At 46.0% G+C, this 14288-nt stretch overlaps 1 protein-coding gene across 2 annotated transcripts in view; it reads right to left on the bottom strand.

The window, feature by feature from the left end:
* Positions 1-14286, bottom strand: part of rbl1 (retinoblastoma-like 1 (p107)) — a 154275-nt gene extending 139989 nt beyond the window's left edge. For both annotated transcript variants that reach the window (XM_068048717.1, XM_068048716.1), the window contains exons 1-2: positions 14030-14286; positions 686-819 (exon numbers count right to left, since the gene is read on the bottom strand). In XM_068048717.1, the coding sequence (XP_067904818.1) occupies positions 686-819; positions 14030-14170 (275 nt within the window). In that variant the 5' untranslated portion in view covers positions 14171-14286. The remainder of the gene's footprint in view (positions 1-685; positions 820-14029) is intronic.
* Positions 14287-14288: the final 2 nt, after the last annotated feature.

The raw sequence follows: 14288 nt of genomic DNA, 5'->3' as shown, positions 1-14288 counted from the left end.
GACAGCTCTCCCAACTTTGGCACAAGCCCCAGATGTTAGTAAGGAGGACATTGCAGGGTCGACAGGGCTGGGTTTGCCTTAGTCGTTTCCGGTACCTAGGTCGATGTTGCGTGGACCGTCCGGTTTCATTCTTTATTGACTTCGTAGCGGTTAGATACAACTGAGTGGCTTGTTAGGCCATTTCAGAGGGCATGTAAGAGTCAACCACATTGCTGCGGGTCTGGAGCCACACGTAGGCCAGATCAGGTAAGGACGGCAAATTTCCTTCCCTAAAGGACATTAGTGAACCAGATGGGTTTTTACAACAATCGATAATGGTTTCATGGCCATCATTAGACTAGCTTTTTCAATTCCAGATTTATTAATTGAATTCAAATTCTACCTTCTGCTGTGGTGGGATACAAACCCATGTCCCCAGAACAATACCCTGGGTCTTTGGGTTACTAGTCCAGTGACAATACCACTGCGCCATCGCCTCCCTTGTTTACAAGAGAAGTGACATATCATGGGACTTACTGGGGTACATAAGGCCAATGCAAAGAAAGGGACCCTGACTGAGAGTACGAAAGATCTAGCTCTAACTGCAGCTGTAAGGCCAAGTACAAAAACCACTGCGAGTGCGGGGGATGTGAACAGGATACCTGCATCCAACTTTGGAATAAATGGAATAAAGGACAACTGTTACCTTAACTTTGATGAGCGGAGGATTCTTGTCAGTGAAACACCGTTTCCTTCCATCATTCCCTTGCCAACTGTTGGTGTGATGCTTTTTCGACAGGCCACATATAAGGCACAAGCAAGCCAATGTAGAGTTTCTCCCTAAAACAAAAAAGGAGCTTTATAACAAATATTAAAAACTATTACTGAAGCTTTGAAAGAAAACTCAACTAATCCCTACTTCTTACATGAATACTTTTAAATAAATGAAGCTGTTATATTTCATCAATGCTCCAAGGCGGAAAGAAAATTCACCCCAACTCTCCTGCATGCGCTGACTCATGCAGTGTTATAGATGCACAGACCCTAAAATACCTCATTCTAATATCCTTTGCTCATGTGCGAGCCTAGACAATGAGTTATTCAATCATGGGCATAAACCTAATCTTGCCCTCATCTGATGACACAATCTCATTCACAGGGCAGGTGTGGTGGAATGACATGAGCATGCCCAATCCCTAACACTGATGCCAATATGTGTAGTCTTGTGTGTCCATGACTTGAATACTCAGAGTAGCGTCCAGGAGCTTCTGGTTACTTCTTTCAAAAACACAAAGTTCAGCATCTCTTCAAGATTCCAAATGAATCTATGTCCATAATTCAACTCCAAGTCCTTAAAACATATTTTACAAAAAAATAGAAGCACTCTCGTAACAATATCACTTTGTAGACTCTTTACCTCCTCTTGACAACTTACTTTCCCTCCTACCATGGTATCACTTTTGTAGCCTTTGTAAATAATTTAAAGGGATTCCATCTTCATTAGTTTAAGCAGCAGCATAATTTACATTGCAAGGTATTGCTGTTACGTCAACTGTGTCTCACGTTATTTTGGCAAGCAAGGTATCGAGCTTTTCTGTCTTCTTTTATTTCCCAAACAATAATTGGTTTCCCAAGTGTGAATTTCTTGTGAAGAGACAGTGCCACTTAAAAGAAAATACAAAATCAGTTGTTCAGTGTCCTGAAAATTTAAGGAAATCACTTTTAATGAAATTATGTTCTTGTCTGTTAGCTTTCCAAAAGGTTATCCATTTCTTGTTCAATCTAGTCGAACTTTAAAGTGCAATGGAAACCTTGAGCCTGACTATGTTTATTGGCTTTCGTGCATACATTGCATTGAAAGCAATCTGTACAGAATACCAGGGTACAACACAAGCTGTGCATGTGGGAGCAGCGATCTCTCTCCATTGTGAGTAAGAACCTGGTCATCAGGTGCGAAGCGCTCACGTTGTTGCTGTATGTGGCGCAGGTCTGGCCCATACCCCACTCCTGCGCTGTGGCGGTCACCCGAGCTATTTTCCGCTTCATCTGGGGATCCAAAATGGACCGGGTCCGGAGGGACACGATGTTCAAACCTCTGGATAAGGGCGGGAAAAATATACCCAACGTCGCCCTCATCCTGATGACTACCTTAGTGTGCGGCTGCATCAAGCTGTGTGTAGACCTCCAGTACGCAAACTCCAAGTGTCACTACGTGCTGAAGTTCTATCTGTCCCCGGTGTTGCGAAGGATGGGCCTGATCACATTGCCGCGGAACGCTCCATCCGGTTGGACTGTGCCGTACCACCTATCCTTTGTGGAACAGTTTCTGCGGAAAAACACCTTTGACCACCGATCCATCAGGCAGTGGTCTGCACAGAATGTCCTCAAGGCCCTAAGGGAAAAGGAGATGGTGGATCCTGTCGAATGGTTCCCCGAGCAGACCACCAAAGTCATTTGGTGGAATGCCTCATCATCAGAACTTTCAAACAAACACCAAGATGTAGCTTGGCTGGTGGTGAGAAGAGCCCTCCCCATCACATCCTTCCTGCACGCCCGAAGTCTCACCCCCTCCGCATAATGCCCTCGCAGTGGCTGTGGTGAACAAACAAAGAACAAAGAAAATTACAGCACAGGAACAGGCCCTTCGGCCCTCCAAGCCTACGCCGATCCAAATCCTCTATCTAAACCTGTCACCTATTTTCTAAGGGTCTGTATCTCTTTACTTCCTGCCCATTCATATATCTGTCTAGATACATCTTAAAAGACGCTATCATGCCCGCGTCTACCACCTCCGCTGGCAAAGCGTTCCATGCACCCACCACCCTCTGCGTAAAGAAATTTCCACGCATATCCCCCCTAAACTTTTCCCCTTTCACTTTGAACTCGTGTCCCCTTGTAATTGAATCCCCCACTCTGGGAAAAAGCTTCTTGCTATCCACCCTGTCTATACCTCTCATGATTTTGTACACCTCAATCAGGTCCCCCCTCAACCTCCGTCTTTCTAATGAAAATAATCCTAATCTACTCAACCTCTCTTCATAGCTAGCTCCCTCCATACCAGGCAACATCCTGGTGAACCTCCTCTGCACCCACTCCAAAGCATCCACATCCTTTTGGTAATGTGGCGACCAGAACTGCACGCAGTATTCCAAATGTGGCCGAACCAAAGTCCTATACAACTGTAACATGACCTGCCAACTCTTGTACTCAATACCCCGTCCGATGAAGGAAAGCATGCCGTATGCCTTCTTGACCACTCTATTGACCTGCGTTGCCACCTTCAGGGAACAATGGACCTGAAATCTCTCTGTACATCAATTTTCCCCAGGACTTTTCCATTTACTGTATAGTTCACTCTTGAATTGGATCTTCCAAAATGCATCACCTCGCATTTGCCCTGATTGAACTGGTGGAGAAGAGACAGTTGCCCCCCACCTTCTGGAATGTGTCTTTGCAAAGCAGGTGTGGAAAGAGATGCAGTGGTTTTTGTCAAGGTTCATCCCAAGCAGCTCTGTAACACAGGAGTCTGTGCTCTCCGGGCTGTTCCCAGGGAAGCACACTGAGATAAACATCAACTGCTGCTGGAGGACTACCAATTCGGTGAAAGATGCTCTTTGGTCGTCCCGAAACTTGCTGGTCTTCCAGTGCAAAGAGTTGTTCACGACCGAATGTTGCAGACTGGCACATTCCAAGGTCCAGGACTACGTGCTGAGGGGCGGACTAAAGCTTGGGGCAGCCGCAGCAAAGGCTCAATGGGGAAAGACCACTGTGTAAGGTCCCCCCACCAAGCTGAACGGAGGGGCTGGATCCATGGAAAACCCCTCGAACTGTATTGGCAACATTTTTGTTTGCTGTAAAATGTATATGGCATGAAAAATGAAATGGAAGGGTTGTGAGGCATCTCATGATTGTATTGAAGGAAACTGACCTCGTTTGCACTGTTTGTAGTGCTGTTTAGAACTGTTTTGTCATGTATTTTTTACAGATTTTTATGAATAAAGTATATTTTGGAAATAAAAAAAACACAACAGTAATACAATCAAGTGCTTTATGTCATAAATTTCCATAGATCACAAACTTTATGGCAGCAGCCTAGAAAAATAATTTGAATGATAATATTGTGTTACTGTCTTTAACTTCTCCTATCAGTTTTTGTACATAAAAGGTAAAACCAATTTAATGGGCTGAATTTTATTAGCGCGCCGCACATTGTGAAGTCGGCGGCCTGCCTGCACTGAGCGGCTGAACAAAGAACAAAGAACAAAGATAATTACAGCACAGGAACAGGCCCTTCGGCCCTCCAAGCCTGCGCCGATCCAGATCCTCTCTCTAAACATGTCGCCTATTTTCTAAGGTTCTGTATCTCTTTTCTTCCTGCCCATTCATGTATCTGTCTAGATACATCTTAAAAGACTCCATCGTGCCCGCATCTACCACCTCCGCTGGCAATGCGTTCCAGGTGCCCACCACCCTCTGCGTAAAGAACTTTCGACGCATATCCCCCCCTAAACTTTTCCCCTTTCACTTTGAACTCGTGTCCTCTAGTAATTGAAACCCCCACTCTGGGAAAAAGCCTCTTGCTATCCACCCTGTCTATACCTCTCATGATTTTGTACACCTCAATCAGGTCCCCCCTCAACCTCCGTCTTTCTAATGAAAATAATCCTAATCTGCTCAACCTCTCTTCATAGCTAGCGCCCTCCATACCAGGCAACATCCTGGTGAACCTCCTCTGCACCCTCTCCAAAGCATCCACATCCTTTTGATAATGTGGCGACCAGAACTGTACGCAGTATTCCAAATGTGGCCGAACCAAAGTCCTATACAACTGTAACATGACCTGCCAACTCTTGTACTCAATGCCCCGTCCGATGAAGGAAAGCATGCCGTATGCCTTCTTGACCACTCTATTTACCTGCGTTGCCACCTTCAGGGAACAGTGGACCTGAACACCCAAATCTCTCTGGACATCAATTTTCCCCAGGACTTTTCCATTTACTGTATAGTTCACTCTTGAATTGGATCTTCCAAAATGCATCACCTCGCATTTGCCCTGATTGAACTCCATCTGCCATTTCTCTGCCCAACTCTCCAATCTATCTATATTCTGCTGTATTCTCTGACAGTCCCCTTCACTATCTGCTACTCCACCAATCTTAGTGTCGTCTGCAAATTTGCTAATCAGTCCACCTATACTTTCTTCCAAATCATTAATGTATATCACAAACAACAGTGGTCCTAGCACGGATCCCTGTGGAACACCACTGGTCACACGTCTCCATTTTGAGAAACTCCCTTCTACTGCCACTCTCTGTCTCCTGTTGCCCAGCCAGTTCTTTATCCATCTAGCTAGTACACCTTGGACCCCATGCGCCTTCACTTTCTCCATCAGCCTACCATGGGGAACCTTATCAAACGCCTTACTGAAGTCCATGTATATGACATCTACAGCCCTTCCCTCATCAATCAACTTTGTCACTTCCTCAAAGAATTCTCTTAAGTTGGTAAGACATGACCTTCCCTGCACAAAACCATGTTGCCTGTCACTGATAAGCCCATTTTCTTCCAAATGGGAATAGATCCTATCCCTCAGTAACTTCTCCAGCAGCTTCCCTATCACTGACGTCAGGCTCACCGGTCTATAATTACCTGGATTTTCCCTGCTACCCTTCTTAAACAAGGGGACAACATTAGCAATTCTCCAGTCCTCCGGGACCTCACCCGTGTTTAAGGATGCTGCAAAGATATCTGTTAAGGCCCCAGCTATTTCCTCTCTCGCTTCCCTCAGTAACCTGGGATAGATCCCATCCGGACCTGGGGACTTGTCCACCTTAATGCCCTTTAGAATACCCAACACTTCCTCCCTCCTTATGCCGACTTGACCTAGAGTAATCAAACATCTGTTCCTAACCTCAACATCCGTCATGTCCCTCTCCTCGGTGAATACCGATGCAAAGTACTCGTTTAGAATCTCACCTATTTTCTCTGAGTCCAAGCATAACATTCCTCCTTTGTCCTTGAGTGGGCCAATCCTTTCTCTAGTTACCCTCTTTCTCCTTATATATGAATAAAAGGCTTTGGGATTTTCCTTAACCCTGTTTGCTAAAGATATTTCATGACCCCTTTTAGCCCTCTTAATTCCTCGTTTCAGATTGGTCCTACATTCCCGATATTCTTTCAAAGCTTCATCTTTCATCAGCCGCCTAGACCTTATGTATGCTTCCTTTTTCCTCTTAGCTAGTCTCACAATTTCACCTGTCATCCATGGTTCCCTAATCTTGCCATTTCTATCCCTCATTTTCACAGGAACATGTCTCTCCTGCACGCTAATCAACCTCTCTTTAAAAGCCTCCCACATATCACATGTGGATTTACCTTCAAACAGCTGCTCCCAATCTACATTTCCCAGCTCCTGCCGAATTTTGGTGTAGTTGGCCTTCCCCCAATTTAGCACTCTCCCTTTTGGACCACTCTCGTCTTTGTCCATGAGTATTTTAAAGCTTACGGAATTGTGATCACTATTCCCAAAGTAGTCCCCTACTGAAACTTCAACAACCTGGCCGGGCTCATTCCCCAACACCAGGTCCAGTATGGCCCCTTCCCGAGTTGGACTATTTACATACTGCTCTAGAAAACCCTCCTGGATGCTCCTTACAAATTCTGCTCCATCTGGACCTCTAACACTAAGCGAATCCCAGTCAATGTTGGGAAAATTAAAATCTCCTATCACCACCACCCTGTTGCTCCTACATCTTTCCATAATCTGTTTACATATTTGTACCTCTATCTCACGCTCGCTGTTGGGAGGCCTGTAGTACAGCCCCAACATTGTTACCGCACCCTTCCTATTTCTGAGTTCTGTCCATATTGCCTCACTGCTCGAGTCCTCCATAGTGCCCTCCTTCAGCACAGCTGTGATATCCTCTTTGACCAGTAATGCAACTCCTCCACCCCTTTTACCTCCCTCTCTATCCCGCCTGAAGCATCGATATCCTGGGATATTTAGTTGCCAATCATGCCCTTCCCTCAACCAAGTCTCAGTAATAGCAATAACATCATACTCCCAGGTACTAATCCAAGCCCTAAGTTCATCTGCCTTACCTACTACACTTCTTGCATTAAAACAAATGCACCTCAGACCACCAGTCCCTTTATATTCATCATCTGCTCCCTGCCTGCTCTTCCCCTTAGTCACACTGACTTCATTATCTAGTTCCTTACAGGCTTTCGTTACTACCTCCTTACTGTCAACTGACCTCAATTGGTTCCCATCCCCCTGCCACATTAGTTTAAACCCTCCCCAACAGCGTTAGCAAAAGCACCTCCAAGGACATTGGTTCCAGTCCGGCCCAGGTGTAGACCGTCCAATTTGTAATAGTCCCACCTCCCCCAGAACCGGTCCCAATGTCCCAAAAATCTGAACCCCTCCTTCCTGCACCATCTCTCAAGCCACGCATTCATCCTGACTATTCTTTCATTTTTACTCTGACTATCACGTGGCACTGGTAGTAATCCTGAGATTACTACCTTTGAGGTCCTACTTTTTAACTTGGCTCCTAACTCCCTAAACTCTGCATGTAGGACCTCATCCCGTTTTTTACCTATATCATTAGTGCCTATGTGCACAATGACAACTGGCTGTTCACCCTCCCCCTTCAGAATGTTCTGCAGCCGATCTGAGACGTCCCTGACCCGTGCACCTGGGAGGCAACATACCATTCGGGAGCCTCGTTTTCGACCACAGAACCGCCTATCTACTCCCCTTACAATCGAATCCCCTACGACTATAGCCCTTCCACTCTTTTTCCCGCCCTTCGGAACAGCAGAGCCAGCCACGGTGCCATGGACCTGGCTACTGCTGCCTTCCCCTGGTGAGCCATCTCCCTCAACAGTATCCAAAACGGTATACTTGTTTTGGAGGGAGATGACCGCAGGGGACTCCTGCGCTGCCTTCCTGCTCTTTCTCTGCCTTTTGGTCACCCATTCCCTTTCTCCCTCAGCAATCCTAATCTGCGGTGTGACCAATTCACTAAACGTGCTATCCACGACCTCCTCAGCATCGCGCATGCTCCAAAGTGAGTCCATCCGCAGCTCGAGAGCCGTCATGCGGTCTAACAAGAGCTGCAGCTGGACACACTTCCTGCACGTGAAGGAGTCAGGGACATCAGCCGTGTCCCTGAGCTCCCACATTGAGCAAGAGGAGCATGATACGGGTCTGAGATCTCCTGCCATTTTTAATCTTAAGTTTAAACTTAGTTAAATGAAAAAGGAACGAAAAGTTTTTACCAATCACAATAAAACCAGAGAAATCGAAAAAGCCTTACCTTATAAACACTCCACCGAGTCCTTTTTTTTGGTTAGAGGAGGAGGGCGGGTGGGAGACACTACAAGTATGGCTGCTGCCGAGAGCCCCTGCGATATTATGCGCAGGGGTTCAATTAAATGGAGGGGTCGGCCGCCGCGTCCCCGGCAATGGCAGGTTCCATTTTTAAAGGGCTTCAAGCCTTTAACAGAAATTTAAATTTTTTAAAGGGAAATTAACTTGTTAAATTTTTAAAATAAAAATCAAAAGCAGGAGGCCCTTTCCCAACCCCCCTCAAGTTTTTGTTTTATATGCCAATCTGACAGACATTATTGTTATTCCCACCCTGAAATTTCCCTCCCAACCTTGTCACTTTTGCCCTTCAACCCCTTCCTCACAGTCAATAAAAAACATTTTCGCCACTCCCCCCACCCCCTCCAGCCCTGATAATTTTAGTCCTCTCCCCTCCCCACCAGTGTCTTGCCTCGGAACTCCATGCAGAGCTCCAAATGTGCCGCCAAGTGGCGGCAGGGCTGCACCAAGGCCTCACCGCAGCCGCTAATATCCAGCAGGGCCTTCTCAGCATCGTGAGTCATGGTGGGCCACTTCCACAAGCATTTTATGGGCCTCCCTGCTACAATCCACGACGCCGAGGGGCTGGTAAAATCTAGCCCAATAAGTTAGATTTAATTCATATATCAAATCTGAATTCAACCGAATGATTGTCATAATAACAGATGACACTAATGCAGGCAGTAAAACGGAATATGCAGATGGGGCGTGCAGGAGAATTTGAAAAATTCACGCAAACAAGCAGACAGATGGGGAATAAATTTAATGCTGATAAATGTTGAGTAATATGCAACAGAAATGCAAATTTAATGGAATAGAATTAATACAAGCTGATTTGGAAATGAATTGATACTCAACTCATTTCAAGTAATGACTATGCAATGTGGTGATGCAATTAAAAAAGCTAACCAAAAACTAGAATGTGCGGGCAGAATGGAGGAGTACAAGTCTACTGAGGAATATACACTATTCGGACCAAGTTTAGAATGCTGTGTACAATTTCAGTCACCATACTTCAAAAGGGACGTGGAAGCTTTGGAAGGGATGCAGAAAAGAACGACAAAATAATGGTGGTGAAGTAGATGATCTGCCACGATCTAACTGAATGGTGGAACAAGCTCGACAGGCTGAATGGCCTACTCCTGTGCCCACGTATCATCAGCAAATTTAGCTACCATACATTCAATCCCTTCATCCAAGTCATTAACATAGATTGTAAATAGTTGATGCCACAGCACTGATCCCTATGGCACTGAAGGCCTGCTCGGGTATAAAATTAAAACTTGACCCGACCATAGCCAAATCGAACCCAACTGTAGCCCAAGTCCTTTAATTTTTTTTCATGTCCGACCCGACCATCGCTAACATGTAATAATGCATTTATTTATAAAACACAGAGCCAGTACAGTCCAACCTGACCCGAGCCCGAATGCTGAACAGAGAATATAGACCCAACCACACCCGAACCCGACACATGTAGTCGGGTTTGGGTCGGGTAGCCAGGCTTTATGTGGCACTCCACTAGTTACTGCTTACCAACCTGAAAAAGACCCATTTATCCCTATTTGCTGCTTCCTGTCAACTAACCAGTCCTTTATCCATGCTAATATGTTACCCCCTACACCATGTGCTTTTATGTTGTGCAGTAACCTTTGATGTGGCACCTTGTCAAATGCCTTTTGGAAATCCAAGTACACCACATCTACACGTTCCCCTTTATCCATCTTGCTTGTTACTTCCTTAAAGAACTCTAATAAATTAGTTAAAGATGATTTTCATTTCACAAAACCATGTTGACTCTCTGATCCCATTATGATTTTCTAAAGATCCTGCTATAACCTCCTTAATAATGGATTCTAGTAATTTCCCTATAACAGATGTTAGGCTAACTGGCCTATAGTTTCCTGCTTTCTGTCTCCCTCCGTTCTTGAACAAAGGTATTACATTTGCTATTTTCCAATGCTGAGACTCTTCCAGAATCTAAGGAATTTTGGAAGATTATAACCAAAGTCTCTACCATCTCTGCAGCCGCTTCGCTTAAGACCCTAGGATGAAGGCCATCTGGTGCTGGGGACTTATCAGCCTTTAGGTCTAACCACAATCTGTAACCTCATGGCCCAGCATCGCCTCCACTCTACCATTACTATCAAGTTGGGGGACCAACTCTGGTTCAATGAAGAGTGCAGGAGGGCATGCCAGGAGCAGCACCAGGCATACCTCAAAATGAGGTGTCAACCTGGTGCAGCCACAACACAGGACTACTTGCGTGATAAACAGCAGAAGTAACATGTGATAGACAGAGCTAAGCGATCCCATAACCAAAGAATCAGATCTAAGGTCTGCAGTCCTGCCACAACCAGGTGGTGGACAATTAAACAACTAACTGGAGGAGGTGGCTCCACAAATATCCTCATCCTCAATGATGGGGGAGCCCAGTACATCAATACAAAAGACAAGGCTGATGTATTTGCAACAATCTTCAGCCAGAAGTGCCGAGCTGAAGATCCATCTCCACCTCAGCCTGAAGTCCCCAGCATCACAGATGCCAGTCTTCAGCCAATTCGATTCACTCTGTGTGATATCAAGAAATGACTGAAGACACTAGATACTATGAGCCCTGACAACATTCTAGCAATAGTGAAGACCTGTGCTCCAGAACTTGCTGTGCCCCTAGCCAAGCTGTTCCAGTACAGCCATAACACTGGCATCCACCTGGCAATGTGGAAAATTGCCCAGGTATGTCCTGTACACAAAAAGCAGGACAAATCCAACCAGCCAAATACCGCCCCATCAGTTTACTCTCAATTATCAGTAAACTGATGGAAGGTGTCGTCGACAGTGCTATCAAGCGGCATTTGCTCAGCAATAAACTGGTCAGTGACGCTCAGTTTGGGTTCCGCCAGTGCCTCTCAGCTCCTGACCTCATTACAGCGTTGGTTCAAACATGGACAAAAGAGCTGAACTCAAGAGGTGAGGTGAGAGTGACTGCCCTTGACATCAAGGCAGCATGTGACCGATTATGGCATCAAGAAGCCCTAACAAAACTGGAGTCAATAGGAATCAGGGGGAAAACTCTCCGCTAGTTGGAGTCGTATCTAGTGCAAAGGAGGTTGGTTGAAGTTGTTGGAGGTCAATCATCTCAGCTCCAGGAGTTCCTCAGAGTAGTGTCCTAGGCCTAACCATCTTCAGCTGTTTCATCAATGACCTTCCTTCAATCATAAGCTCAGAAGTGGGGATGTTCATTGATGATTACACAATGTTCAGCACCATTCGAGACTCCTCAGATACTGAAGCAGTCGGTGTAGAAATGCAGCAAGACCTGGACAATATCCAGGTTTGGACTGATAAGTGGCAAGTAACATTCGCGCCACACAAGTGCCAAGCAATGACCATCTCCAACAAGACAGAATCTAACCATCTCCCCTTGACATTCAATGACTTAACCATCACTGAATCCCCCCCACTATCAACATCCTGGTGGTTACAGTTAACCAGAAACTGAACTGGAGTAGCCATATAAATACCGTGGCGACAAGAGCAGGTCAGAGATTAGGAATCCTGCGGCGAATAACTCACCTCCTGACTCCCCAAAGCCTGTCTACCATCTACAAGGCACAAGTCAGGAGTGTAAAAGAATACTCTCCAGTTGCCTGGATGGGTGCAGCTCCAACAACACAAGAAGCTCGATGCCGTCCAGGACAAAGCAGCCCACTTGATTGGCACCCCATTTACAAACATTCATTCCCTCCACCACCGATGCACAGTGGCAGCATCTACAAGATGCACTGCAGCAACGCACCAAAGTTACTTCAACAGTACCTTCCAAACCCGCGACCTCTACCACCTAGAAGGACAAGGGCAACAGATGCATGGGAACACCACCACATGTAAGTTCCCCTCCAAGTCACACACCATCCTGACTTGGAACTATATTGCAGTTCCTTCACTGTCGCTGGGTCAAAATCCTGGAACTCCCTTCCTAACAGCACTGTGGGTGTACCTACCCCACATGCCCTGCAGCGGTTCAAAAAGGCAGTTCACCACCACCTTCTCAAGGACAACTAGGGATAGGCAATAAATGCTAGACTGGTTCTGTAAACACCTTAGAATGCTTTTCTATGTTAAATGCATTATATGAATAAGTTGTTATTTATTAGTAATATAAAAGAAAAGTACTACTGTCAGACAAGTAACTTATAGTCACCAGATCTTTACCATTATTTATACACTGCACCACCATTCAAGACACCCTCATAATTCTGAAAACCACTTTGTAAATAGAACAGTGTGAATACTGTGGTCATGTAGGCTTTCTACAACAACTTTTCAGATTAATATTTGGATTGAATTCTATGACAATGACTACAGAGACTAACAAAGGGTTTTTTTTTTGGTACCAATTTTGGTTTATTTTCAAGACTCCCTTTATCTTATTTTCTTCAAAGAAGCTCTTCCAGCTGCTCAACATTTCTCCCACTAATTGGGCTACAGCGCATTGTCCCAGATATTGGTTACTGAGCTAGTTTGACTCAGTTATTGATTGATAACCTGGGGGAAAGTGCCTTTCCCTGTGGTTTCTCCCACTCTGCCACTGTAACTTTAGTAAGTACTGTAAACAGGGTTTCTGCCAAAGTTATGCAGAGAAGCCCCAAGGAAATTCTTGGTCTCAAATGTCCCACTTAATGATTAGTGACCCATTCTGGATTGTTCCAGTTATTGATTATTGCCTCTAGGCAATCCTAGTTACTGATTCTGTTTGATCTGTCCCAGTCATTGTTGACCCGGGCCAGTCTGTCCGTCATCGTTGACCTGGGCTGGCCCTTCCTTGTTAGTGGTGCCCTATCTGTTCTGGTTACTGACCTGGTACATGCTAGCCCTATTATTACAAAAGCAAAATACTGTGGATGCTGGAAATCTGAAACAAAAACAGAAAATACTAGAACTACTCAGCAGGTCTGGCAGCATTTGTGGAGAGAGAAGCAGAGTTAATATTTCAGGTCATGACTTTTCATCAGAACTGGCAAAATCTAGAAATGTAACAAGTTTGAGGCAAGAGAAGGGAGGGGGGGGGCAGGAAAACAAAATGAATGGTCTGTGATAGGGTCAAGAGCAGGAGAGATTAAATGACAAAAGGCTCCATGGTACAAAGCCAAGTAAAGAAACAAAAGATGTGTCTGGATGAGGTGTAAATGGCCAAATAGCAGTCATCTAAATACAAAAAGAGAAATGGGGGGGGGGGAGCGCACCAGCGAAAAAATAAGAAAAAAAGAAGGATGAGGTTCGAGGCCATGGAGGGATGATCTCCACAGGAGGTGAGGTCAGCGACAGTCTTGGACATAATGATTTGATGTTAGGTCAGGGTCCAGGGGAGGTAGGAGGAAGTGTCAGAGAGTTGGCGCTTGGCCTCTGCTAGGTAGAGATTGGTTCAACGGGTAATGACAGCACCACCTTTATCAGCAGGTTTGATGACGATGTTGGGGTTGGACCTGAGAGAATAAAGTGCTGCAAGTCCCTGTTACTGACCCTAGCCTGGGCTCTAAACCTGGCTTGGGTTGCTGGCCCGGTTCTAACCCTAGCCCGGGCTATCTTGGTTATAGCCTCGGCCCGGGCTGCCCCGGATATAGCCCGGGTCGGGGCTGTCCCGGTTATAGCCCGGGTCAGGGCTGGGCCCCTCACCTCCAGTGTGTAGTTGAGGCGGATGCGCTCTAGGTTTCCCCAAGCCTCGGCTCCGCTCTCCTGGTCCATGTTCAGGTCCTGACACAGCTTGTCGAAGCTCTCGCGCAGCCTCTCGCACCCGTCACCGTCTCCGCTCGGCATGGCCTCCCCGTCCCGAAGCTGCTCTCTGCTGCTTAATGCTTGATCCTCGGGGTTTAAATCCCCCTCAGCCGCTCGACTCGGACAGCGATCCCACACTGCACCGCGCCGCCCGCCGAGT

The sequence above is a fragment of the Heterodontus francisci genome, chromosome 16, assembly GCF_036365525.1.
Source record: "Heterodontus francisci isolate sHetFra1 chromosome 16, sHetFra1.hap1, whole genome shotgun sequence".
NCBI lineage: Eukaryota > Metazoa > Chordata > Chondrichthyes > Heterodontiformes > Heterodontidae > Heterodontus > Heterodontus francisci.
This window is presented reverse-complemented; position numbering and strand designations above follow the sequence as displayed.